General features: G+C 56.1%; 1 protein-coding gene across 6 annotated transcripts; it reads right to left on the bottom strand.

The window, feature by feature from the left end:
• On the bottom strand, positions 1 to 23790 carry ARHGEF10L (Rho guanine nucleotide exchange factor 10 like). 6 transcript variants are annotated; one of them, XM_076356250.1, is made up of 29 exons: positions 23700 to 23790; positions 18044 to 18128; positions 17571 to 17759; positions 17424 to 17451; positions 16543 to 16628; positions 16331 to 16414; positions 15879 to 16054; positions 15281 to 15397; positions 14355 to 14463; positions 13901 to 13993; positions 12874 to 12980; positions 12586 to 12663; positions 12323 to 12502; positions 11984 to 12100; positions 11801 to 11893; positions 11375 to 11548; positions 10587 to 10732; positions 9834 to 10018; positions 9622 to 9737; positions 9300 to 9427; positions 9108 to 9208; positions 8078 to 8199; positions 7701 to 7787; positions 7355 to 7584; positions 7080 to 7234; positions 5375 to 5520; positions 3771 to 3945; positions 1157 to 1279; positions 1 to 1052 (listed from the first exon to the last, which is right to left on the bottom strand). In XM_076356250.1, exons 2-29 carry the CDS (start codon positions 18078 to 18080, stop codon positions 568 to 570), a joined length of 3867 nt encoding a protein of 1288 aa, XP_076212365.1. In that variant the 5' UTR covers positions 18081 to 18128; positions 23700 to 23790; the 3' UTR covers positions 1 to 567. The 6 variants fall into 6 exon arrangements, with proteins under 6 accessions (XP_076212365.1, XP_076212364.1, XP_076212366.1 ...); XM_076356249.1 differs by lacking the exon at positions 23700 to 23790 and adding an exon at positions 22950 to 23011; XM_076356251.1 differs by lacking the exon at positions 23700 to 23790 and adding an exon at positions 19185 to 19218.
• Between the last annotated feature and the right edge of the window lie 3161 nt (positions 23791 to 26951).

Raw genomic sequence — 26951 nt, 5'->3', positions numbered from 1 at the left:
TCATTCCTATAGGATTTATTTCCATGCTCCCAAAATTTCCTTTCCTCCGGAAACTGCGTGTACTCAGCTCCCAAAACCAGGGGATTTTGGTACCAAATAACCTCGATTCACAGTCAAAAAAATGGCTATTTCAGCAAAACCCCCGTTTCAGCGCAGCTGGCGCCCGCTGAGTGCTCCCACCACTATTTTTGCATCTCCAAGTGCCCCAATATATACAGATTCCTTCTTTATACAGGTAATAATATACATCATATTTATATATTTATATTTTTTTTTTATATATATATATATATATTCACACGCAGACACACAGATGCCTTCGGCCGAAGAGCTGGCACCTCCAAAGCCCGCAGGGAGGTCGCCGCTTCCGCCATTAAAAACTCCCCTCTCCCCACACGCAAGCTGGTTTTTTTTTGGGGGGGAAAAAAAGCCCAGTTTTGAGTTTTTTTTTCCTTCTTAAAAAAAAAAAAAAAATAAAGGGTGATGCACCCAGGGCAGGACCACCCCCGGCAGCTTTCGGGTGGCTTTTTGAGGTAGGTGCCGGTGGGTGGGGGGGGTCCCGGGGTGCTATAGCGTCAACGGGACCTGCCAGATGAGCAGGGTGCTGTCGGCATCGCCACCCCGGCGCGGCGATTCGGCGTTGAAGTTACGGTAACCCCGACCCCCCGAAACGATGGCCACCGAGGAGATCTCCTTGCGTGGGGTCTCGCGGGCGCAGGGTCGGCTCCGCACCCAGACGTCGGGGTCATCGGCCATCTCGTAGATGGAGCCGTCCTCCTCGGTGTGTGCCGGCGTGCCGCCGACCGGCGCTTCCCGCACCGACAGCAGCTGCCCGGGGAGGTGGGAGGTGGATCGGAGGCGATATTGCAATAAAATCCCTTTTTTTCTCATTTCTCGAGGCGGGGGGCCATCCAGCTCGGGGGTTTTCTCTTCCTCACCCTCCTCTTCCTCCTCCTGGTCGCCCTTTAGCACGTCGGGGGCCAGGGTGCTCAACGCCACCGCCAAAAACTCCACGGGGCCACCGTGCCCGTTGAGGGACACCATGCCTTTTCCTGCCAAAAACAAAAAACAATAAACAAAAAAAGAGGGGTTTTGCTAAAAACGAGCCCAAACATAAGGCTGCATCCACCTAGGGAGGGGTTTTTTGGGTGCTCACCGGTGATTTTGGGGATGCCCTCCAAGCGGGGCACGGGCAGCAGCACGATGATGCCCTGGTCGGTGCCCACCCAGAGCGAACCCTGGCAGATGAGGAGGCTGGTGACCCGGACGTGTTTTTGACCTGCGAGGGGGGGGGGAAAGGAAAAAAAAAAAAAAAAAAAAAAAAGAGGGTGAGGGATGATTTTGCAGCAGCATCTTCCCAGACAGCCCAGCACCAGTGGATTTTTCATGGGGAACACACTCCAGAGCCCCCCAAAAATCAAGCGGCGTCTAAAGCACGAAGGTCTCCATGCCAGGGAGAGTGCTACAAATATAAATAAATAAAAAGGGGCCGGGGGGCGGGGGGGGGGAAAGAAAGTGAGAGTTCTAATGGCAAATGAATATTTTATTGCCGGGACTTAGCGCTGCATGGCGTCGGACTCGGCGAAGCAATATATCTGCGGAGATGCAACTCCGGTTTCTCCAGGAGGACTTTATTAATGACCTGTCAAGTTAAAAAGGATGAGGGAGCACGAGTTCAAAAACGCATTAATACCCAGCGCTCCCTCGCCCAGGAAGAAAAGGAAGTGATAAATATTTTAACATGCCCTAAAAAGAAAAGAAAAAAAAAAAAAAAAAGAAAAAGCGACTTACACGAGTATCGCGCTTATAACTAATTACACAATTATGTCGCTCTCTAGCTGGAACAAGGGGGGAGACAACCTTGCAGGCCTGGGGCGGGTGAGAGCAGGATGGGTGGGCACGGCTAGGAGACGGTGCTGGACGGTAAGCTGGGGAAAACGGGGCGCACGGGGCAACGGCGGCGGGGTGCATGCATGGATGCACGCACGGGTGCAAGGATGCGTGCACGGGGATGAAGATGGGCGCAAGGATGGGGTGCAAGGATGCGTGCATGGGGACGAAGATGGGCGCAAGGATGGGGTGCATGGGGACGAAGATGGGCGCAAGGATGGGGTGCAAGGATGCGTGCATGGGGATGAAGATGGGCGCAAGGATGGGGTGCAAGGATGCGTGCACGGGGATGAAGATGGGCGCAAGGATGCATGCATGGGGACGAAGATGGGCGCAAGGATGGGGTGCAAGGATGCGTGCATGGGGATGAAGATGGGCGCAAGGATGGGGTGCAAGGATGCGTGCATGGGGACGAAGATGGGCGCAAGGATGGGGTGCAAGGATGCGTGCATGGGGACGAAGATGGGCACAAGGATGGGGTGCAAGGATGCGTGCATGGGGACGAAGATGGGCACAAGGATGGGGTGCAAGGATGCGTGCATGGGGATGAAGATGGGCGCAAGGATGGGGTGCAAGGATGCGTGCATGGGGACGAAGATGGGCGCAAGGATGGGGTGCATGGGGACGAAGATGGGCGCAAGGATGGGGTGCAAGGATGCGTGCATGGGGATGAAGATGGGCGCAAGGATGCGTGCATGGGGACGAAGATGGGCGCAAGGATGGGGTGCAAGGATGCGTGCACGGGGACGAAGATGGGCACAAGGATGGGGTGCAAGGATGCGTGCACGGGGACGAAGACGGGCGCAAGGATGGGGTGCAAGGATGCGTGCACGGGGACGAAGATGGGCACAAGGATGGGGTGCAAGGATGTGTGCACGGGGACGAAGATGGGCGCAAGGATGGGGTGCATGGGGACGAAGATGGGCGCAAGGATGGGGTGCAAGGATGCGTGCATGGGGATGAAGATGGGCGCAAGGATGCGTGCATGGGGACGAAGATGGGCGCAAGGATGGGGTGCAAGGATGCGTGCACGGGGACGAAGATGGGCACAAGGATGGGGTGCAAGGATGCGTGCACGGGGACGAAGACGGGCGCAAGGATGGGGTGCAAGGATGCGTGCACGGGGACGAAGATGGGCACAAGGATGGGGTGCAAGGATGCGTGCACGGGGACGAAGATGGGCGCAAGGATGCATGCGTGGGGATGAAGATGGGCGCAAGGATGCACACACAGGTGCAAAGGGGGATGCATGGATGCATGCAAGGATGCACACAGGTGCAAGGATGGGCTGCAAGGATGCAGGCACAGGTCAAAGACAGGGGCAAGGATGGGTATGTGGATGCAGGCACAGTGCAAAGATGGGGTGCGTGGACGTATGCAAGGATGCACAGAAGTGCAAAAGATGGGGTGCGAGGATGCATGGGTGCGTGGATGTGCAAGCACGGGGTGCACAGAGGTGCAAAGATGGGTTCTGCGGCTGCACGTACAGGTGCAAAGATGGGTGCAAGGATGAGGTGCACAGATGCAAAGATGGGATGCACGGATGCACGCACGGGTGCAAAGACGGAGTCAGTGAATGCACGCACGTGTGCAAGGGTGGGGGTGCCCGGATAAGGTACACGTACAGGAGCAGAGGTGCAAAGATGGGATGCACGGGTGCACCTACAGGTGCAAAGATGCCACCAGCTCCACCTCCGCAGTCAATGAGGAGAGACCCCCAGAGGTCCAAGCTCAGCCCTTTACACCATGAACCAGATAAATTCCTTGCACGGTTTCTCTGCAAATCAGCACAGCCGTAAAGCAAAGCGACACATCTACGGAGCGATGCCCCAGCTTGCCCGTTAATCGCAATTAAGAGCCGGGGGGAAAGGGGAGCTCACCCGGCAGGACGAAGGTGGTCCTGGTGGCGATGTTGATCTCCTGCAGATGCTCCAGCGTCTCGGTGTGGAAGAGGCGGATGGAGGAGCCCGAGGAAAAGGCCATCCAGACCCCGCTGCCCGCCTTGATCATGTGCGTGACGCTGGCCTCCGTGTCCGGGTGGGCCTCGAAGGTTTGCTGCCAAAAGGGGAATTGCAAAAAGGAAATCAAAGGGGTTGCTCCCTAAAATTGCTGCTAGCTCAGACTCTCTCCAGGAGCTGCTGTAGGGCTGCAAAGCTGCACGGGGAGGGGACCAGAGCGACCTTGAGGTCCCATTCCTCCTCGCCAGCTCTGGCTTGGGCAGAGGACACTGAGACCAGCCCGTCTCCAAACCCCTCCTGGGATTTTTTTGGATGATAATACAGCCTTTCCCACCCCTCCAGGTTTTTTTTTTTTCCTTCTTTAAAAGACTTTCCCAGACTAGATGCACCTGCAAAATCCATCCCAAGATGGGACGAGACCTTCCTGCTTCCCTCCAACCCCAAAAAATCAGCGATCAAAGGCTCAGCTCCCCTGCAAGAGCTATTTGGGGATCATGGACCGGTCCCATCTGCTTCCCAAGCTCCCTGCCGGAGCATTTCCTTATCAGACAGGGGAGGCAAACTGCAGGAAAAACACCTTTTTGTATCAAAAAATCACCCCTGCTGCAGATTTCCCAACATAAAAACTCGTATTAGCATCGAAGGATTAAATCACTGGGGGAGAAACCTGCACGCAGCGACTTCGCCTTCATTTCTCCTATGGCTTTGAAACCTTTTTTGCTTTAAAATTTGCTTTAGATTAAAAAAACAAAAAAGAGGAGCAGGTATCGATCCCCTTCCCGGAGAGGACTGGCATAAAGCATCCCCCCAAAAAGCTTGTACAAAATGGGGGCAGATAGAGACTTTTAGGTCATCTCCCTCTTGTTCCCCACCCCACATGGGATTTATCCCCTGATGGTTTATTCCCAGGTCACCGGTCCCATCCAGGCGGACCCAAGACCCTATTACACAGCTCTCCATCAAATACTATTTACACCATCCCCCAGCATCCCACCCCCCCCACCCCCCCACCCCCGCTTTTTTCCTCCCCCATCACTTTTCTTCTGCAAAAATTCCCACCCGGCTCCTGTCATAAATAAAATCAGAGACTGAAAAAGAATCCAGTCCCTGATGCATTATTCATCCCCGGCACCGCCGTTAGGCTGGATTTATGACAGCTAATACACGCAAACTAAGTTTGGGCACTAAATGTGAAAATTAAAGGTGGGAGAAAGGCGGGATTTTGGTTTTTTTTTCTTTTAAAAAAAAGGAACTATTCAGCATTCCCTGTTTATGCAGCTGCGGGAGATGTCTCGGCATCCTCCTCCTGTGACCCGATGTCGGAGGGAAGGGACCCAAAAGTGATGAAAAGCAGCAAGAAGCAGCAATAAAAAGGTTGTTTTGGGCATTGCACAGGCAGGGACGTGCCCACGTGCATCCTTTGGGGCTCAAACCAGTGTGACCCGACCGCCGCCCCCCCCCCCCCCAAAGCCACCGCTGCGTCCCCCCCACGGATGCGGCAGAGGGGTCCCGGTGACGCTCCCTACCTGGGCGCGGAGGCTGGTGGCATCGAGGACGGTGACCTGGTTGGCGCAGCTGGCCCAGAGGGTCTCATCCAGCGTCAGGAGGGCTCGCACGGGGCCGGTACCCACGGCCAGGCGGGTGGGCTGCTCTGCCGGGTCCCACAGCCCCCCTTAGAACAGAGATGCCGGGATGAGGGGGGGAGGCGGCGAGAAGATGCTCAGCAAAACAAAACAAAACAAAAAAAAAAAAAAAGCATCTTTTGATGCAGCTTAAACCACCCTAAATGGCTGCTGGGGTCGGCTGCAAACCCCTCATGTCCCCCGTGTCACCTCCGATGCCTCCGAGCATCTTAACGCTACAACCGAAAGGATGGGGGGAGCTCGCGCCCCAGCCTCAACCCCCCCAAAGCCCCTTTGCCCCCGGGGCAAACAGCTTTTTAGCAGCAAACAACCGGCCACCTGCAACACTCGGGCACGTTCCTTGCTGCAAAAGCCAAAAATTCCCTTTTTCTTTTTTTTTTTTTTTGTTTATTTGCTCTTGAAGCGACACTCCAGAGCCGATTCATCCGGGGCCGATCTGGAGTGTCTCTGTGAACAGCATCCAATCTGGATTTGGATGAATTCGCCACCAGCGGCGGCTCAGCAGCTTCAATAGATAATTGCTCTCCTTTTCTTATTTCCAATGCAATTTATTTTTTTTTTTTTTTTTTTTTTTTCAATGAAACCACACGATCCGAGGGATAGAAGAGCCCTGCAGACGCCCGGACCTCTGCTCCCATCGACAGGAGTTTGCAACCGAGCCGCCTTTCAGCAAATCCCAATTTTCACGTAAAAACGAGCTATTTCGGGAAAGCTTTTTCCTTCCAAAAAGGTGGGGATAAGATTAAAAACCCCACCCCGCAGCCCTGCCAGCGGCTTGCTGCCTTCGATGTGCATTTGTGTAACTGAGATTAAATTAAAGCCACTTCATTAATTGGCTCGCACGGTTGCTATAAGGTGGGAAAGGGGACGCGCAGCACCCTAAAATGCAATTTAAGTGGCTTTACTGGCTCCGGGCTGGCCTGGGGGCCGCTCGCTGCAGGTTAGCTCAGAGCAAATGAGGGGTTTTGTCCAAAAATAGGCCAACGCAGTGCATTATTCGAGGCTCTTTCCTACCCTCTAGCGATGAAGCAAAGGTATTTAACAGCCCAGGCGAGGAGTCCCCCGGGGAGGAAGGCTCTCAGCAAGCTGCAGCCTTGGCCTCAGCTGGAGCCAGGGAAAATAAACCCCAAAATCAAGCCAATAAAGGAGGGGGCTCTTGCATGAATGGGGTTTGGAGGGGGTCAGCTCGGTTTATAGCACCAAAAAGGCGATTTTTTTGGAAGCCAAAAGCTCTAAGGGGTCCTGGTGCATCCCAGCGTCAGACCCTTCTCCCGCAGCCCCTGAGCGCAACCACCCTCCGAGCAAACCCTTTGCTGCGGCATCAACCCCTCACCAGGACCGTTTTCCACGTGTTTTCCCCCAAACCGAGCCCCTCTTGCATTCATCCTGGCAATGCAAAATAGCACTTTTTCCCCCCTCTGGGCTGCAAGGGTGGGGATGAAATAATGGGGGGGGGAAGAAAAATGGTGCTTTTATCACCATTTTAGCAGCCAGCACCTCTCGCTGGCTTGAATAGCCTCCTGCTCCCTGTTTTTTGGGGTGTCCCACCCAAAAGCCTGTCCGAAAGCATGCACGGGGGTGCCCTCACCGTTGCTTCTGGGGTAGGCGGCCACGGTCCCATCCTGCAACCCCGCAAACAGGTACTCGGGGCTGTGCTTCAAGCAGAGGACGGGTTGCATGCCCGGGCTTTTGCAGGTCAACAAGCACTGCGTCCCCGTGTCCACGCTGCCGTAGACCGCGATGCTGGGGAGGGAACGGGGAGGGGAGGGGGGGGGGGGGGGAAGATGCGGGAGATCGTGCCGGTCCTCAAGGTTTGGTGCTGGTGATCGCACCGAAGGGCGGATGCAGAAGACGCGGGCTCACCTGCCATCCCGCAACCCCAAGCACACGGTGGGATGCAGGGACGTGGGGGGCTGTTCGGTGGTCGGTTGGGGCTCCTGGGTGCCCGCCAGTTCCCCCTCGCCCGCCTCGGGGATGTACTCCATGCACAGCACCGGCGAAGCCACTGGGAAGGACTTCACTGTCCGTGGCACGGCACGGTTGAGGGAGAAGATCTCCACCTGCCCTCCTGCGCCTTCCTGGCCCCCCCCAACCTGCAGGGACCAGAGAACGGGTGTTAGCACCGGCCACGAGCACTGGAGAGGGGGTTTGCAGCCAGCGTGACCCAAACCCGGCGGGTTTTGCCCCGTTTTGGGGGTGTTTTGCTCACCCAGAGGTAGCCCTGCGGCAGCGAGGTGCTGACGGCGGAGAAGCCCAGCAGCGAGGACTGCACAGGGTTGTGCACCGCGGTGCCAAGCTGCAGGAAAGACCGGGGTATGGGGGGGGAGGGCCGTAACACCCCCAAATTACCCCAACACATGCAGGGTATCGGTGCGTGCCCCAAAATTTAGGATCCAGCCAAAGCCCAGCTTGTATTTTCAGTTTTCCAGGATGGATTGCACCAATTTCTGCCTTTGCAACCAAGCTTGGCCAGCCCATCCAGCCCATCCACCGCGGGAGTTCTGTCTTTATTCCCCAAAAAAGATGGGACGTAAAGGGGAAGGAGGTATGGGGGGGGTTGGAGAGGAGGTTGGCCATCGCTCTTACCTGCAGATCGAGGGCCTTGGAGGAGAAGGCGGGCATGTGGCAGGAGAGTATGGGGCACCAGAAAGGAGCTTTGCTCTTCTTGTCTTCGTCGGGACAGAGCCAGCCCGGCTGGTTCTCCTCCCCTGCAGCGAGCAGAGGAGATCGAGGACAGCCAAGACACCCCCCGGCATCCCTCCCTTCCCCGATGGGACCCCAAAATGAGTAATTTGGGGTGCAGGGCTCTCGTCTCCAACCCCAAACCACCATCATCTGCGGGCCTGGGGCACATCTCACCCCCTTCCTCCAAACCATTGCAGCACGCAGCCAAGAAACCACCACGAGCAGAGGCAAAAAAAGCCCCAAAACACAAATAATATATATATAAAGGGGGAAAAAAAACCCACCCTAATGTGTTTCTCCACATTAGGCTTTAATGTGTTTTCATTTCTAACTCGTGGATACAGGATTATCCCCCAGGCATCCCACATTTTTAAAAAAAAAAAAAAGAAAAAAGAAAAAAAACAATGCAAAAACACGCACATAAACTGTTAAAAACAAGAGAATCAAAAATCCTTCCAGCCCGCGGGGATCCGAGCACTCAAATAGGATTTCAAATGATTATTTTTTTTTTCCCATTAAACAACTTCTTTTTTTTTCCGCTGCAGCGGCTGGTGGATTTAAATAGGAATAGGGATAGGGAAGTGGCAAGAGGGGCGGCTCCTCCCTTGCTTATTCATCCCGTTTCATGGAAAACGGGTCAGCCCCAACACCATCGGCGCAAGAGCCAATGGAAAGCCACCACCACACGACGCCATCCCGGAGAGGCCACCCGAGAGCAGCAAAACGCAAAGCATTTTGAGCCAGAATTACCCATTCCCATCATTTCCAGCGTGCAAACCCCCAAAGTGTTCTCCATCACCTTGCTCCGAATTTCTTCCCCTGCCCCGTTTCGTGTCGGGGTGCTCAGGGCAAAGCAAACCCCACTTCTGCTCCCAAACTTGGCTTTTCAAAGCAAGGGTGATGGCAAGCGACACGCCATGGGGCTACTCACGCAGTCCTATCTTGGCCAAGTGCAGGCGGTTCACCCAGGAGATCTTGCTCAGGGGGTTTGGAGTGATGAAGACCACCATGACGCTGATGGGGCGGCCAGACCTGCATAGGGAAAGCATCACCAGGTTGGTCTTCAGCCTCCTCCTCCTCCTCCCCAGGGTGGGAAGAGCCCACCCATGATCTGCAAACTCACTTGTCTGGCTTCCCGGGCAGCAGGAGACGGAGGCGGCACTTGTTGGCGGAGTGGATCTCCTCCTCCTTCACCTTCATCATCCTCTGCAGGGCCAAGCACCAGTCCTGGGCCACCGTCATGTTCAGGTTCTGGGGGAAAAGTCATAAATCATGGAAGTGCCTCCAAAACAAGCCTGAATCATCCCCAAATTTCATCCATGGGGTGGATGAAGGTGGAGGATGAGGTGTCCAGCGGTCCCTGAGGAACCGCGTGGTTATTGCAAAGCGCCCAAGCTTGGTTCTACCCAAATCATGAGTTTGACCACGCTTTGGTAGGTAGGTACCTGGTAGGTGCCATGCAAGGTGCTGATGAGAAGGGTGATCTGCTCCACCACCGCCAGGTCCTTCTGCAGGTCCTGCAGCTCCTGGAAGAGCCGCGGTGGCCCCAGGTAGACTTTATCTTGGGTGGAGAAATGGAGAAACGAGGTCCATGGAGGATGCTCCATCCCACCTCACCGAAACCAGCCCAACACCAGATAACGGGATGGGTGCTCACTGTGTGAAGCCTGCCCGGCCGGCACGTGCTTCTTGGCGCCAGCGTTGTGGATGACGACGTTGTCCTTGTCGTAGGCGCCGCTCTCCTGCCCCACCTCCACCACCTGTACCTGTGGGAGGGCCGTGCTCCACTTCACCACGTATTTGGGACCCAGGGGCACCAGGCTGCTAATTTCCAGCTGGCCTCTGCCGAGGGAGGATGCAAAAAAAAAAAAAATACATGTAAATAAATCGGCAGGCGCTGCGGCTTGCCCTGCAAGCCCTTGCAAAATGCACGTTGCAAGCCGAGCCCCATTTGCAACCCCACGCCGTGCACCGGTGCATGCCTGCACCCCCAGACGTGGGGCACGCAACCACAGCAGACCACGCTCAGCACCTACCCTGGGTTCACTGGCCTGGAAGAGGGGAAAAACGATTAATAAAGAGGTAATTACGGGGAGCTCAAGGAGGGTTTTTCCCTTTGCAGCATCAACCTCCACCAAGCCCTGAGGTCACATCAGGCTCCCGGACCCCGCACCGGCTCCAGGACCTCACAGCACCAGGGGATGGAGGCTTTGCGTGGAGGCATGCCGAAAGTGAGGGGCAAGGCAACCCCAGACGAGGTAGGTTCCCCCTCCGAAACAAGGTGGGGTGGTTTTAAAAGCCTTTGGGGTAGAGCTAGCAAAACCCACTCAGCCCAAAAATTGAGGTGGGGAAGGTCGCTACGTTGAAGCTTTGCAAAGTGATTTTGGGGTCTGGGGCTGCCGGCACATACTTGAAGTTGATGTTGGCGCAGACCAGCATGTCGTTGAGGAGGAAAACCTTCCGTTCCTTCGACTTGATGAGCTGCCCCCGGTCGCCGTACACCGTCTCGGTCAGCGTCTCGCAGAGCAGGAGCTGCCGCTGCCCCGAGCTCAGCAGCTGCGGAGGGGATGGAGCAGGCAGTGGGGGCTCAGCTTGAGGGCTCTTGCAAACCTCCTGCCCCAAAATTTGGGTTGCTTTTCCCTTATTGCAAGGGGTTTCCTCCAGCCGGCAGCACGCACGGCCCCCAGCTCTGGAGAGACGGCCGTGCAACATGCTCTGAGGCTGCACGATGCAAAAACCCTTTGCACCCTGTATGTCCAACCGCCAAGAGAGCAGAGCCCTGAAAGACCAACGTGGCCCTTTTGCAGCCCCTTTTGGGTCTCTTTTCATCCCCTGGCCCGAAACCCCGATTCCAGGGCTGAGCTGGCAGGTGCCCCGCTGTGGTTTTTGCCGCCACGGCCATCCCCAGCCCAGGATGTGTTGCAAGAGCTTCATTTAGGGGTTTGGGGTTTTTTTTTTCCACCACCGATTGCAAAATCAGGCAGATGAGACAGCAGCTCATCCTTGCTTTTCCCTGGAGGGGAATTTCCCCGTGCCAGCCTCGAGATTTGCTTTTGCTCAACGTCCTTTCAGAGAAAACACGAATCCTGGTTTCTCGAACCCCCCGACGGGGAGAGGAAGGTGGAAGCCACAAAGCTCAACCACCAGCTCCAAAACCCACCCATCATGGGGATGAGGAGGTGAGGCTGAAGGACCCACCTTGTTGAGGCTGCTGCGGTCACTGATGCTCTTGCTGAGCTGCTGGATTTCGGCGACTTGGTCGGCCAAGCGCTTCTGCTCGTTGAGCTTCTCTGCCAACGTCTCCAGCTCGGTGAGGGCCAGCTGGAGGGACAGGCGGTCCGCATGGCCCTTGGGGGTGTTTTTCAGCATGTCCTGGGGTGAGGGAAAGGATGGGGGACAAAAGCCACCCCAGAAAAATTGGTCCCGTTGAGGATGCTACAATTGGAAGCGCTTTTCAGCGCCTCCGAAACCAAAGCTTGGAAGATGACCCTGGGGAAAGTCCCCAAAGCTGCAATCAAACTGCCAACCCAAAAACGTGTCCCTTGCTAAACCCTTTCCTGCAGCACCCAGGCTGCAAAAAATAGGGTGCAAAGCAAGGTGGGTGCTGGTAGCCCTCGCCCGTACCTGCAGGAGCAGGATGAACTGGGGGAACCTCTGGATGGGCTTCACCATCAGCCCATAGAGCGTGACCCGGTCGGCGCTCGCCATCTGTCTCTTCTACAGGGGGAAAAAAAAAAGCAAAAAAAGGAGTTTTCACCCATAACGGTGACCGGCAACACCATGCGCCCACGTTTGGGTCCTGCTGACCTTGAGGAAGTCGAGGAAGGCAGGTTTGGTGAGACAAGCCTTCTTGATAAGGGACATGGCAGTGGTGAAGTTGTTGACGTAGTCGCTGTAGACGTCCAGCACCATCGACTTGGAGAACTGGGGAGAGGGCAGGAGGAAAGCCACGATGGCGTGGGGCTCCCCCAAAAAGGGGGGGCGGCAAAGCATGGGGGTTCTCGTGTATTTTTGGAGTGATGCTGAGGATGCTGGTGGTACCCCAGGTTGGGGCTGCATCACTTAAATCCTCCAACCCCCCCCCCGCTATCATTGAGAGGGGGCCAGGGGGAGGTTTGGCAGCGGTCCCCTGACTTTTCCTCCTACCGAGGCCACAAAGAGGTCCCCGATCTTCTCCGCCGAGTCCCACTCGGCCACGCGGGAGGCGAGGGCGATCTGGAACATGGAGTGGCACTGCAGGATCTCCTTCAGACGAAAAAACACCACCTGGCACTTCCTAGCGCTCAGCACCTTCGGCTCCATCTCCATCAGCGGGTTCCTGTAATCCTGTGGGAGATGCCGGTGCATCAGTATCCCTCCATCCCTGCAGCCCCCCCAAACCCCCCCCCCCCCAAAAGGGGGTCCCCCACCTGCAGGATGCGTTTCAGGGAGTCCACGTAGCTCCGCTCGCTCTGCACGATGGAGCCCAGGATGTGCCGCCGTACCACCTGCAACGATGCTGGGGCTCAGCCGTGGTCGTCCCCCCCCTCACCCCGAAAAACGGGACTGGGAGGGGGGCAACGCGGGCACAGCGCGCTGCAGAAGTGCTGACGCGGCAGCATCACTTTCTGCTGACTCGCCCTTTCCCCGATTGCTCAATCACGGGACCAAGGGGAAGCCGTGCCCCCCTCCAAACCCCTAAGCCGCCCCGCACCGACCTGCTGCGGGCTCAGCCCCTCGGGCATGGGGCCCAGCTCCGGCGGCGGGTGCTTCATGTCGGAGACGGTGACCTCCAGGAAACCCGTGTCCTCCTCCTCCGAGTCCCCTGCAGGGGGGAAAAAAAAAAACACCAAACAATAAAATGCCAAAAAACCCCAATTTTAGATTTCTTTTTTGGTCTAAAGAAGAGCCCGCAGCCCCCTCAGCTGCTTGGCTGGGATGCTGCGGGGGCTGCATTTGGGTTTGGAGCTGCAAGCTGAGATGGACCCCAGCGTCCTCCCAGCATCGCCTGTCTGTCCCCAAGCTCCGGCCACTGTCACCGGACACCAGCATGAGTCAGGCTGCGAGCGGGGACTGAGCCAGGTCCCCATGGGGAGGGGACAAAAACGGTCCCTGTCCCCAAAAACCACCTTGGCTGGGGGAAAAGCCCCCCGTTCTCGCTCCAAGGGTGGGTGCGAGCAGGGAAAATGGCGGGGGAAAGGAGCCAAAAGCAGCGCGCAGAAGAAAATGGGGAAGGCGAGAGGCAAGCGCCCGCTGCCCGGCATGGCGATCCCTTACCCGAGGCCGAAGCAGCTGAGGAGGACGAGGGTGAGCGAGCCAAGGCGGCGTCGCGACGCAGGGACGGCTGCTTCTTCCACATGGCCACAATGCCCCGCTACGGCCGCCCCGGCCCCATCCCCATTGCCTATAAATAGCTGGTAACGGGGAGGACCGGCCGGGCTGGAGGGGAGGGAGCTGGCGGCCGGGTGACCTTTTTCCTTCCCTAATTTTGGCAGGGAGGATCGCCGCCCTCGGCTGCCGGCTCCACAAGCTCCTTCTCCCCATCTCCACGCCCTGGGGACGGGGTGCTCTGCAGCGCCCTGGGGACGGGATGCCCTCCAGCACCCCGGGGACCCCAATAGCATTTAAGCCCCCACCCTGGCGAAGCTAAGCCGCGTCGGGAACATGCAGCGAGGCCAGGACACACACGCCAGATCCCCCCGGGCAGCCCCGGCCGAGCTGCAAGGCCGCCCGCCGGGATCCTACCTCCCCCGTGATGCTCCAGGGAGACCCTCGAGCTCCAGCGGGCAGGCGGCTGCTTTTCCGCCTCCGCTGCCCTCCTCCTCCGCTCCCCATCCCCTACACGACAGTGGGAGGGTTAGGAAAACACCCCAAAAATCAGTATTTCAGGGCAGATCCTGCTCTGCGTCCGAGGGGGGCACCCATGGGTGCTGACGTGGTGGGGTCGCTGTCCTGCTCCCAAAAGGACATGGGTGCTTGGAGCAAGGAGCGAGCCGAACTGACCAAGCTTGCGCAGGGATGCAAAAAGTGAAAAAAAAAAATCAAGTAAGAGCTTAAAAGGCAGAAAATAAATCAGCAAAAGGAAAAGCTGAAAGCCGTAAGGATTCATAATGAATTTTCTTAAAAATACCCTCAAAAAGGCTTTTTTTTTTTGGCGCTCTCTCAAAAGCGGGGAGGGGGAGGGTGGTTCCCCGCTTACCTGGTGCTTCTTTCCGGTGCAGGAACGTCACCTTCCTCATCACCGCGATCTTGGTCTTCTCCAAACCATCCTTGGTGCCGCTTTTGGCTGCTTTCATCAGCTGGGTCATCTGGGCAGGGGGACGAGAGGGACCAGGAGGCTCGAGGCAGCACCGGGGACCCCATTTCGGGTCCGGATACGGCAGTGCCATCCCCTTGGGGACGTCCCCTCCGAGCATCGTCCCCGTTTTCCCCACGCAGCCCAACAGGGAGGAAGAGGAGGCACATGGCCGAGGAAGAAGGATGCTCCAGCATCTCTCCTCCCTCCGCAGGGACACGGCCGCGTGTGCAAGCAGGCGCGGGCAAAGCGGGAGCATGCAGCGAAAGCAAAGAGGAGGGAGGGAAGGGAGGCACGAGCGCATCCGTCCCCTCCTCGCGGCCGGGGTTTTATGTGCGGGAGAGCGAAGGGTGGGGGGTGTTGGCCTTTCACACCTCAAATCACAGCATTTTTAGCCCAAGCTGACATCGGCGTCGCCTTCCCAGTCCAAACCGGCCGTAAACTGCCAACCTGGACGGTTTGGAGCTGGGAAAGGCTTTGCACTAAGTTTCTACACCTCCCAAGAATCTCCTTCCCCACCTGATTTCCACCCCGTATCGGGGGAAAAACCTTCTCAGATCCATCTATCCCGCGGGCAACCTCGCTTCGTCCAAACGCCCCTTAAAAAAAAACAAAACACCCAAAAAGCAAATGGTTTGGGCAGCTGGAGGACGGGGAGCTGCAAGACAGATGGACATGAGAGGCAGCTTTGTGGCGCTTAACTCAATTCTTTTTTTTTTTTTCCCTCTTCTGGGGGATGAAATGGGATGAATTCAGCCTGGATAAACTCCCGGAGGGTTTCCCCGCCCCCTGGGAAATTTGGGGGACAAGGGACAGAAGAGGGACAGTACCTTCCAATCGTACTTCTGCTTCAGCTCCTGCATGTCTCTCCCCCCAACTCTTAAAGCCAGGATGTCCCTCTTAGTCCTGGCGTATCTCTCCTTTAGTCTATTCAGGTCTGGAGAAAGCTGAGCCCAAAGCAAACCAGGCGGGAGGAGAAGGCAGAGGAGGCGAGAGAAGGCAGAGAAGAGATCCAGGTAAGCAGCCAAAAAAAAAAAAAAAAAAAAAAGAGGAGAAATCACCCCAAAGCAGCACGGTACAGGCAGCATCTTCCCAAAAGTCTGGCTTTACTCAAGCGGGGAAGGGAGCAAGTGCAGGGAAAGGCAGCAGCCACGCTCCAGCAATGCCGAAATGCAAAAGGAAAGGGGAAAAAATGAAAAAAAAAAAAAGGGGGAGAAGGAAGGAAAAAAAAAAGAAAGAAATGAACCCCCCGAAGTTTCGGGCTGGCTTTGCACCGGCTGACCCCGGGAACCACAGCATCCTCTGCTTCACCATCTGCAGGAGCAGCCAGGCTTGATGCTCCGGTGCCTTTATACAAGCAAACCCAAGGGGAAAAAAATAAAGGAAACGACTAATTAAAAAAAAAAAAAAAATAAATGCAAGCGTTACCTTGGGCTGGAAGGATGCCCGCTGCTTGGCCGGCTCGGCCTCCGGCTTGGTTTCCTCGCCTGAATCCTCGCTGTAGCTCTCGAATTCGCTGGAGCTCCAGCCCAAATCCTCGCCCGCCCGCGGCCCCTCGCCGCGCTGCACCTCCTCATAGATCAGGCTGCGCTCCGTCCCCGGGCCTGGCAAGCGAAAAACAGCTCCTTTTCCTTCCAGAAAGGCAATTTCTCCTCCCCAGGGACCCACAGGAGATGCCCCAAATCCTCAGGGTCTTGCAACCCCTCTGGGAACACATCTGCCTTCATCCCTTCCAAATCCCAGCGGTTTTCCCCAGGGTTATCCCCCTCCGCGTCCTCTTCTAGGGTAAGCGTCTCCTTCCCGGAGCGTGCCTCGGTTTGCCTGGCTGGAAAATGGGCTCACGGTCCCTGGGGAATGGGGCGGGGAAGGTCTGTCCCTACCGTCCTGCTCGGCGTCAAGGTTTTCACAGGGGACATCGTCATAGATCACATCGTCCTCCACCGCCGGGAACTCGAAGCGCTCACCTTCGGGGGAGGGGACAAGAAAACCCCCCCAGGGATTCAGGTCACCACCCGAGGATCAAGCCAGGATGGAGAAATCCTTCCCAAGCCTTGGCAGGTTTCCCCCCCCCCCCCCCGGCATTTTAACCCACCTCGGCGGCCGCTTTTCCTCTTCCAGGTCTGGGCACTGATGTGGGGCTCTCCACCAGCCTCCCCATTGCTCACCCCCGCTGGCAGCCTGCGGGGAAGGGGGTCAGGGACCACCCCGAGGTGCAAACCGCCCCGGAGCAGGTGCAAATCCCCTGGGATCGGGTGCACCCAGGCACCTCACCCTCCCATCACACACACACACCCCCCCCCCCGTTCCTATTACAGGGGTTCACAAGCACAAGAATAAAGCTCGTATTCGTGCCCCCCGCCCCCACGGATTTGGGGGGGTCCTGGGTTTTAGGGTCACGATGGCTTTTTAAGTGGGTCCAGGCAACCCGCACGGGGATGATGCGTAAGACCCAAAAATGGCTTTTTTAGCCTCGGTCCACGTGCTGCTGCAGGGCAGGAGGATGTGCCGGCATCGGGGAGCACGGGGAGAGGGTCCCCATCCCTGGTGGGGGTCCTGTCCCTCTTGCTGTGCCCCGTGCATGCTCCGCCAGGGGGGACAAGCTCTCCTTGCAGCCAAATTTGCATCTTTTCCCCCAAATCCGCAGCTGGGGCAAACACCAGTCCCCTTCGAACACCCATCTCATGGGGTTTCTCCCCCAACTCCTCGGTCAGGGGCTGGAGGAAGCCCCCCACCACCCAGTTAACCACAAAACCCCTGACGGTACGCAAAGCCCCCGCAGCTCCCCGGGGCACCCCAAAACCCCGGGGCTCTCCTGCTTGCAGCCCCTTTTGCAAGCAATGGGGAGAAGTTGGGGAAATTGAGGCCCGGCGCCAGGCTGCGACATCCCAAAAAAAGGGGGAACAAACCCCAAAGCTGTGCTTTCTCCCTTGAGGGACTCAAAACCCCCCAAAATCCCCCCAGAACCCCACGTACCCTTCCTGGGTCTCTGGCACCAGCCCATCTGCGGAGAGGAAAAGCAAAGAGAAATGGCGTTGGCACCCAGGCTTGCAGCGATGCCACCCTGAGCACCCAAAGGGGACACGGTGGGGACATCGGGGACCCCCTGCCTGCCCCCCTCACCGACGCTGGAGCTGGCAGCACGTCGCCTGCGAGGGGGTGCCCGGAGGACCGCTTCGCCGCTCGGCTCGGCCACCGAGTCTTCTTCTTCCTCCTCCTCCTCTTCCTCGCTGTCCTCAAAGTCAAAGGCTTCGCCAAGGTCCTCCTCCCCCTGGGGCAGGGGGCTGGGGGTCTCTGGGGCGAGATGGTCACCTGCGAGCAGAACCAGTGTCACCCGGCGTCCCGCCATGGTGCTGCTGCACCCCAACAAGGAGGGGAGGGATACGGGGGACGGAGGGGGATGCGGGGGACGGAGGAGAGCATCACCCCCCAAAAAACTGCAAGATGCAACAGCCCTTCGTGTTTTCACGACCCCGAGAGGCTCCGATGGGGATGTGTAGGTGATGCACCCCCCTTTCTGCACAAGGCAGATGTAGGCAGATGTACCCCCACGCCCCCCCAAAAAAAAAATCCCAGCTCCAGCAGGTTGACAGTACCTACTGCGGGGTGAGGGGGCAGCTCGGACGAAGCCATGGCGCGGGGGGTCCGGATGCTCCACCTGGGCCCTTCCCCGAGGCTTTCCTGCAGGAGTGGAGGAGAAATGGGGTGAGAAGGGTGATCAGCCCCCCGGATCCATCCCCGGGAGAGGAGGCAACGTGGGGAGACCCCAGGTGTGATGGATCCAGCTCCGGCTGCTGCAAAACCTTGCAAGGAAGCAGAAATGCTGCTCCCAGGTCCCAGTTTGCACGGCAAATCCAGCCTGTGCATGGTAAATCCAGCCCGTGCACAGGAAATTTATCCCATGCACGGCAAATCCAGCCCCACCAGCCCCGAGCATCAAGCTTGAAGGTCTCGGAGGGTGGGAAGCGCCAAGCATCCTCCTTGCGATCGATAGCTCATCTGCTCCGGTAACCAGAGACGCCCGGCACGACGCCCTGAAAGGTCACCAAGAGGAAGAGGAAGGACGGAGCGGGGACCCCCATGCTCGAGGGACGATGCGGCGGGGAGAAACGACGCCTGAGAGGCTGCAAAGAGCAAAACGGGGCCAAACTCTGCTAATTCGGTCCTGCTGGAAGCAGCAACCGGTGCACAACCGAAGCCACCACCCTGCTCCAAAGAGCCGTGACACAACCACCACCCCACCCCCCCGCCCCCAGCGACCATTTCTCCCTCACCTGGACCCTCATTTCCCCTGGGAGGGGGATATAGGGGATGCACGAACCCAGGATGATCCCAAAAAACGGGATCTATTTATTCCCTCTGTGCCAAAACCCCTTTGAGCTGCAGCGCAGCGTGGGTGCAATTGCCGCGCGTGGGTTTGCATCGAGCCGTACGGCTCCATAAATCCATACGGATATGTAGGTCTAGAGCACAGCAGGAGGCAGTTGAGGCCTGGGACCGCCTCCCAAATTTGCATTTACCCCTGGTAAACGAGCTATAAACCCCTTGCAACCGCAGCACGTGCACAAGCTGATGCTGCAACCCCACCAGGCTGCAAAGTGCTCAGCAACCCCAACCCCGTCCCGCTGCAAACCACCCCCCACCCCCCCCAAGCATCGAGCTAAAACCCATCTGACCCTTTCCCAGCCATAAAAAAACAAAAATAAATCTCTTCTTCCCCTCCTTGACCTGCGTTACCGCCGCAAATATCCTCTTCCAGCCACTTTTGCAACGAGCCCGTTGCCGCCGTAAACACATTAATAGGGATTTATTTGGGAGGAGGACCCGGGGACGCTTGTTTTTCCTCCTCGAACTCTTTCCCTGGCCCTCAAAACAGAAAGCAGTTGGCAGCCAGGGCTGCTCTCATGTGTCACCTAATCTGCTTCCCATTAGCGTGGGAGCAGGCGATTCCCTTCTCTCCCCCTTTCGCAAGCTCCGGGTTTTATCCCTACGGATGCGGTGCCAACCAAGCCATAAATCCACGACAAACCAGCCCCACCAGGAGATACGACGGGGCCGAGGACCACAGGGGAGAGGAAAAAAAAAAAAAAAGCCGTATTTCTGCAGAGAAGCCTCCAAAAAAAACAAAAGCAAAGCAAGGAGAAACCACCACCACCTGGGTAAAATAAACCCAGCCGAGAGATGCTGGTGGTTTTATCCAGAAACCAGTTTGCTCACTGGTTTGCTTCGCCCTTCCAGCAACCCGACGGCTTCTGCATTCGGAGAGGGGAGCGGGAGGATGATACGCAGCCGGGCCCTGCGGCTCGGTCCCGATTTTATCCCGCTAGCGGGGCGGGAGAAGGTCACTTCCCATTTTGACAGTTGACATAAGCTCCCATCAGCCCGATTTGTCCCAGGGCTGGTTATTTTTCCGGCCGCGAGCACGCCTGCCGCCGAGGAGAATTACCAGCTCTCCAAAAGAATGCGCCGCGACCTTTAATTGAGTCTTACTGAATTAAAAGAAAAGAAAAACAAAGAAGGGTTTTCTGCATAATTTTTCATAGCAAAACCGCTATCAGGGGCAGGAGCATCCCAGTAGCAAGATGCATCCCATGGGATGGGGGAAAAGCTGGTGGGAACGAGCTCGCCCTGCCAAGGAGATGCCCCCGGAGCAGACATGGGTAGCGAAGAGGGGATGCAGAAGAATCCAAGAAGGACGTGGGGATGCAATATAATCCAAGGGGGCTGTAGGGCTGCGGTATCGTCCGTGGAAATACGCATTTAAAGCCCGCAGGGGCTGCTGGGTCCTCACCCTGCCGCCGGCAGACGGCTCGAGGCAGCGCATCACGAGAGCCGTGGTTCAGCCCCGTCTCCCTCCCAACCCCGGGGCGGGGAGGGAAAATAAATAGAGCTAGATCTAAATAAAGGCAGAAAAGCAGGGCCATCTGCTAAACCCAGCCCGACCCTTCGCCTAGCAAGCTGGCAACTATTTGGCTTTATTTTGTTTATTTTTAGCCGCCGCGACGGAGCGACAGGTCCCAGCTGGCGGGGACGGCTGCCAGCCTCGGGGGACCGGTCCCCGGTTAAAGCATCCCCCACCCCGTCCCACCGACCCCCTTTTTTTCCCCGAAATATAGGGGTTTGCAAAATAAATTTAAAAAATAAATCAATCAATCAATCCATAATATCACAGCAGGGATGCAGCCAGGATTTACCCTGGGAATCCCTCCTGCTCCTCTCCGCATCCCCACCACGTTAATCCCTCCTTATTAATAACCCCGGAGCTATTTATAAGGGATGGGGGGGGGATAGAAATAAGAATCAGCTTTTGTCTCCCGAGAGTTTCCTCCGACTCCTCCTTAATTCCTCCAGCCGACGGTCCCACATCCCAACTGCGGTTTCGAGGCTGATTTCACCACCTGGGTGATTTTCCACCATCACCTTGGCCAAAAAATAGAATTAATTCAGATTCTTTCCAGCGCGCGGGATGCCGGGGAGAGCGGCGCGGTCCCCAGAGCAAAGCAGGGGTGTTTTCTCCCCCAGATCCCAGTCCTTTAAAATAATAATTAAAAAAACCCCCAGCGAATATTTGCCGCAAGGGAAGGTTTTTTTCCCCCAGCCCTAATTGGGTCGGTGCGGCGCGTTACCGGTGTTTTAAGGGCCGAGTGGTTTATTTCCCAGTTTTTCCAAGGAATCAGTTGCGGAGATTCGAAGGCGGCGGTGCGGGACCGAGGGCTCCGGTGAGGCAAAATTATCCTGCATCTTCAAAATTCCCCCCAAATTGGGTGTTTTGATGCGGCTGCGGTTGGCGGAGGTGGCAATAAGGGGTGGCTCGGCGAGCGGTGGGAATGAAACGATAGCAAAAAGTTGGGGGTTCCCCCTAAAAAAAGCCAAAATATGGATATTTTTTTCCCCAAAAAAAAAAAAAAATCCAAAAAAATGGGTTTTCACAGGAAAAAAAAAAATCCATGAAAATTCAAGATTCAAGGAGCTTTTGTGATTATTTTTTATAAAAACTCTTCTCAAGAGGCATCAGCTTCTGGGAAAAGCTCTTCCTGGACACAGTGTTTCCCTCTTTCACCTCGAAACGGCTCCTCTGGGCAAATATCCCGCAAATATTCCAGTTAAAAACCCAAGGCCTGGAAAACTGCCGCCGTTTTCCTTTCTATTTTCCTTTTCACATCGCCGATGAACCGGAAAAAAATCCATCCCTCGTCCAGCTCGCGCCGTGCGAAGTACAAATGCAGGGGAAAAAGGGAGGGGGGGGGGTGGAATGAGTAAAAAAATCAGAATTATAGCACTTAAATTAAAAAAATAGAGCCTCTTTTGCAAAGATTTCTTGCAAACAGACCCAAAAAAGCAACGAAAATGCCTCATTTATTGCCCAAAACCTCCCCAGTTCGATGCTTATCCCAATCTCCACCTTTTGATGCTTTGCAAAGTAATTGCAAAGTTCACCCGCTGCGAAACTATCCCAGAAAGGATAGGGAGAAGAATTGCAATCAGAAATAACAAGAAAAAAGCAGGAAAATGGGTTTTTTTTTTCCCTATTAGTGTTTCCAGCTCAAAATTCCCAACAATTTGGGGGGTTGTTTTATTGCAAAGCTTCAAATTTAAACCTCTCCCACCCTTTGCAAGTGATTTTTCCTCTCGCCGATGCTTATTTTGGCTGAAAAAGTGACCCAAAAATCAGCATCAGGTGGTGACACCAACGGATTTGAGATCACCCTCCCCAATATTCTTAATTTCTCTCCCTGTTTTGCAAACACCCCGTAAAATGCTGGGGTTTCCACCCCGCAAACGCATTTCTTCACCTTTTTTTGTTTGTTTGTTTCTTTTTGCTGGTATTTCGGGGCAAAACCTGCTCTTTGCAACCCGGCATCTTGCTAAAACACACTGAATACATTAAAAAAAAAATAAATAAACAAACTGGTGCAAACAGAGGGCAAAGAAATATTGCAGCGACTTCAGCCCCTTTGCAACCCTCGCCGCGTGCAATGCAACCTTGCACCCCAATGCAAGCGGTGGCCAAAAACAAAACCAAAAAAAAAAAAATCACTAAAAATGGGGAAAATTGCCATTATTTGCTGTTAAAATCATCCTGGAAGAAGCTCTCAGCCCCCCCCCCCCCCCCCCCGAAAACTGCCGTTTCCCGCAGGTGCTGCAAAACCCCAGCCGGGAAAACCCGGGAGGGATCTGCAACCCTCGCAGAGCTTGCAAGAAAATGGGGTGAAAAAGCCCAGGAAGGGGTGCGGGATAAGCCTGATGCGCTGATAACAAGACGTTGATGCTCACCTCCTCCCTCCCGTTGCTTATGTATTTAGAAGCAATTAAAAAAAATAATATATATATATATATATAACAAAAGCCCCAATCGCTGGCGGCAGCGGGGAGGCGAAGGGCGACCTCCTCCCCCTGCAAGAGGATGCGATAACCTATAGATCTGCACTATATATATATATTTTTATATATATATATATGGATTTATGGGCAAGGAGGGGAGGGGAGATGGGGTTTGCTGACCTGGGAAGGCCGCGTCTCCTCCGGCTTTGTGTCCGCATCGGCCGAGCAGGCCCCCGGCGGGGAGGCGACGTCGGGGGGGGGGGGGAGAAAAAACCAAACCCCAACCCGATGGGGATTAATCCCACCGTCGCCCGCAATGGGGTGCCCGGGGTGGGTGACACCCAGCTGGCACCCACCCGCCCACCCCAACGCCCCCAGAGCCCGGCGGCCGAGGGCTCGCAGCCGGATGGGAGCCGCGGTCCAGCGGCTGCACCGAGGGATGCCGGGATTTCGGGCAGCATCTCCCCCCCCCCTCCTCTTCTTCTGCTTCCCAAGCAGCTCTGATTTACACCCCTGGTGTTCCCAATCCTAATAAATAACCCCCCAGCAGGATTTTGCCCCCTCCTTGCCTTTTAACCCCCTGCCTGCCGGGGCGACCTGTTAACCCTCTCGCCGCCGGCAGCATCGCCCGTGCAAAAACAGCCCAGGATCTGCGGCGGGAGCTTCTGAAATTTCCAGGCAAAGAGGATTTTCTCCACGATATTTTACATCCGAGCCGCCAGCTGCGGGGCCAGCAGTCCCAAAACACGGCTCCACGTCCCCGTTCAAGGGTAGTTCCCCCCTGCCAGCTTTTCAGGCCCTAAACCCCCCCCCCAAAAATACACTGTACAGCCAAAAAAAAAAAAAGACAAGTCAAAGCAACGCAAGGACCACCCCATGCCTGCATTTATTTAAATGCAATATCCTCGCTGTGAACTGCGCCCGTCTTACCTATTTCATCGGTGTTTGGGGCTGTGTTTTTCTTGCTGGGAAGGAGTTTTCTGCCGCTGTCACGGCGTTACCTGCCGGCACACCCCGGCTGCTACCGCCCAGCCCTGCTAGAAAACACCCCTCGCAAACAAACCAAATAGCTACCAGGTTTATTCCAGCTCGAAACCAGCCCAACAAGCCCAGCCAAAAAAAAAAAAACAAAACAAAAAGCACAACCCCACCAAAAAAAAAAAAAAAAAATATCCCAGTACCCTTTGGATGACTGGCAGGCAGCTCGGAAAAAAAAAAACACCTTTTCCTTTGGGTAATGGCATCGCTGCCCTGCCGGGCGTTGCTGCCCGTGGAGGCGCTGAGCCCTGCCAGGAAAACCTCTCTGCAAGCGGGTACAGGATCCGAGCCCCGAGCCCCGCGGTGGAGAGGACTTTATCCTTGCTGCCCCAACATTTGGAGGGAGGAGACCCTCCACCGCCTGTTTTTTGGGGGGCTGGGCAGCAGCGGAAGCATCCTAGCGGCAACCGCTGAAATTACTTTCCAGTCTTTCAGATTGCATTTCATTCGTGAACCCCCACCCCAGAAACTTCGCAGCAAGGACTTGAAGCCCTCCCAAAGGGGCGAGGGGCTAGTGCACCCCGAAACCGGCTCTGCGAAGGCCGCAGCAAAGAGAGAAGGGAGCGAAGAGCGCCCAAAGCGCCCACCCCTTTGCAGGCCGCTTCCACTTTTCTTCGCACCGGCCAAGCAGAAATGCATCCGTGGGGTGCACGCAGCACCGAGCAGAAAGGTCCCGGTGCACCTGCGGCGGGGGACTTTGGACCCGCAGATGGCTCAATATGGTGCCGCCATACATCCGCGCGGATGTATAGGGACCAGCCCTCCCGGTGAGTCAGCGCTGGCCGGCGATTACACGGTTTACCGGCACGGTTGTGTTGGCAAAGAGGGTGAGTTTGTGCACACCCCGAATTACACGCACGCAACCCCTCCCCGGGCGCCCAACGCACCCAGCAGCCATTTGCAAACCCCCGTGCAGGGGTGCACCAATGCACCCCGGAGTATTGGCCTCCCTGGCACCCGTAGGGTGCCCCCCAGCCCCAAAAACTCACCCTGCGCTCAGCAAAAATAGGAGCAACGAGAGATTTGCTTGCTCGCAGCCAGCATGTTGGCACCGGTGCGGCGCCCAGCGTGCCGGCAGCACTGACTCAGCCGGGGCTGGGTGCCGGCGTCAGCAGGGCTGGGCCACCCCGGGGTGCTGGGAGCTGAAACAACCCCCCAGAAATAAATAAATTCCAAATAAAAATAAATTAAAAATAAAATAGCACCCCGCAGATCATCTCCCCTGCAAGCCGAGGGGGCTCCCGGCCGCAGCAACCAGCCGAGAGCCCCCCAAGCCCCCCTTGCAAGGTGCGGGGCCGCATTTTTGCGGCAGGATTGCAAACACCCGCGAGGGTTAAGGATGCTTTTCCAGCTCCTTGCTTGGTAGCAATCTCACGCACCTCCTGCTCGCGTGCAGGGCAACCTCCCCTTAGCCAAAAAGAGTCCATCGGCTCCAGCAACGCGGTTTTATTCACCCACAGAAGAGCAGGGACGCTGGGCGCAGGACGGGGGTCACCCACCCGTGGTCACGGCAACTCAATCCTGCCCGCCGGAGGATCTTTTCGCATCAAGGATCCAGACCTTCACCCCTCCAGGAAAGGACCCACAGGATATTTGGGCAAGCAAACAGCTTGCGCCCATGCTCAGCCCTTAAATAAGCAGCCGCCTCCTTCCCTCCCAGCGCTGCTGATCAAGCCCAGCTGGCCCCGTCCTGCACCACCCCCTGCAAGAGCCACTGAGGCCGCCGTTTCAAATGCAAACCCCAAGCAAAACCCCTGCCCCAGCAAAAAATTAAACCCCCTCCCCGTGCAGGTTTATGCCCTCCCCATAAAGCTTTACAATACGTAACGTAAGAGGAGCTCAGTAAACCTGTTTCTACGGGCGTGAACGGAGAATTTTTCAAGGAACTTTAAATATTCGGCCTTTAAATACCTGTGTAAGTGCGCCGTGTGCTTGTATACGATACGGGGTAGAAGTGATGTGCGTGGAGGGAGGGTGTTTATTTAAATATAACCATTCCATGTGAAAAATATATATATATATATTTATAGAGATCTATGAAATTGGGGTGACGGAGCTGGTCCGGGGATGCCCTCTGCTGGCATCCTCCCCGGGGAAGGCTTTGGGACACCTTCTCCGAGAGGTGTCCCGACTTCTCCAGAGTTTTTTTGGAAAGACCTTGCAGGGAGGCACCAAAAGCTGCTGCCCGTGGCATCACGGCGTTGCTAGAAAGCCAAAGATGCTGGGCCTCTTGATGCACGGTGCAAGGATGCAAGAGAGCAGCTGGGCTGGTTTTGCTCGCCGGTCTCCCAACCGAAAACCCCTCGGGGGGTGCACAAACCGGCCCGCAGCGGGGATGCAAGCTTGCAAAGCATGCAGATGCAAGCTTGGAAGGCATGCATTCGGTTTTTTAGCTCATCCCTTGCTTCATCCGCGTCTCCCCGCCGTGCGATTCCCAGCAAAGCAGGGTTCTTCGCGGCAAAACCCTCCCGAGACTCCACCTGCCTGCAACGTCCCGCCAGCGGGAGGCAAGCCAGACCTTAAATTCCCCTCTCACTTGCACTAAATGCTTGGGAAAATTCAACGTACGCTCACCCGGAGGATAAATCACCTCCCAGAGCATCAGCAACTTGCTGAAAAACTCCGGCGGTGCCACCCAGCTGCAAAAGGAGCATGAAAAGGCACTTGCATTTATTGCAGCAAATCTCCTGCCGGATGCACCGGCCGGTTTCTTGCTCCCTCGCTGCAGGCGGAACATGCAAATCCCCCTGCACCCGTTCCCACGCTGCACCCAAAGCCACCTTCTCCCCGGGACGGGGTGATTTTTTTGCAGAGGGTCTTGCTGCAAATCCCCTTTTCCAATTGCGACGGGTGCATCCCCAATATCACCATCCCCAGGGATACCCCAAATATCATCGGCCGGGGATGCAAACCCCGCAGCCGGATCCGGGATCGGGGAAGGCAAAGCAAGGCCAAGGTTATCCAAGGTGAGTCACTCCCCATCCCAGACGCCCTTGGGAATTAACAGGTAAGACCAGTTTTTCCTTATCCCGGGAAAAACCAGTTTAACCCACGGCCTGACACAACCTGCCAAGATCACCTCGGAATCTTCCCACCCACCCTGTATAACCCAGCGGGCGTTTGGGGGGGAAAAAAACCCACATT

The sequence above is a fragment of the Aptenodytes patagonicus genome, chromosome 19, assembly GCF_965638725.1.
Source record: "Aptenodytes patagonicus chromosome 19, bAptPat1.pri.cur, whole genome shotgun sequence".
Taxonomy (NCBI): domain Eukaryota; kingdom Metazoa; phylum Chordata; class Aves; order Sphenisciformes; family Spheniscidae; genus Aptenodytes; species Aptenodytes patagonicus.
This window is presented reverse-complemented; position numbering and strand designations above follow the sequence as displayed.

Coding starts and splice junctions, on each gene's coding strand:
- ARHGEF10L (XM_076356250.1), bottom strand. CDS start 18,080: ATGGCTTCGTCCGAGCTGCCCCCTCACCCCGCAGTAG. Junction 15,398..15,878: donor GGGCATCCTTCCAGCCCAAG/GTAACGCTTGCA, acceptor CTTTGGGCTCAG/CTTTCTCCAGACCTGAATAG. Junction 9,738..9,833: donor GGCCGGGCAGGCTTCACACA/GTGAGCACCCAT, acceptor TCTCCACCCAAG/ATAAAGTCTACCTGGGGCCA.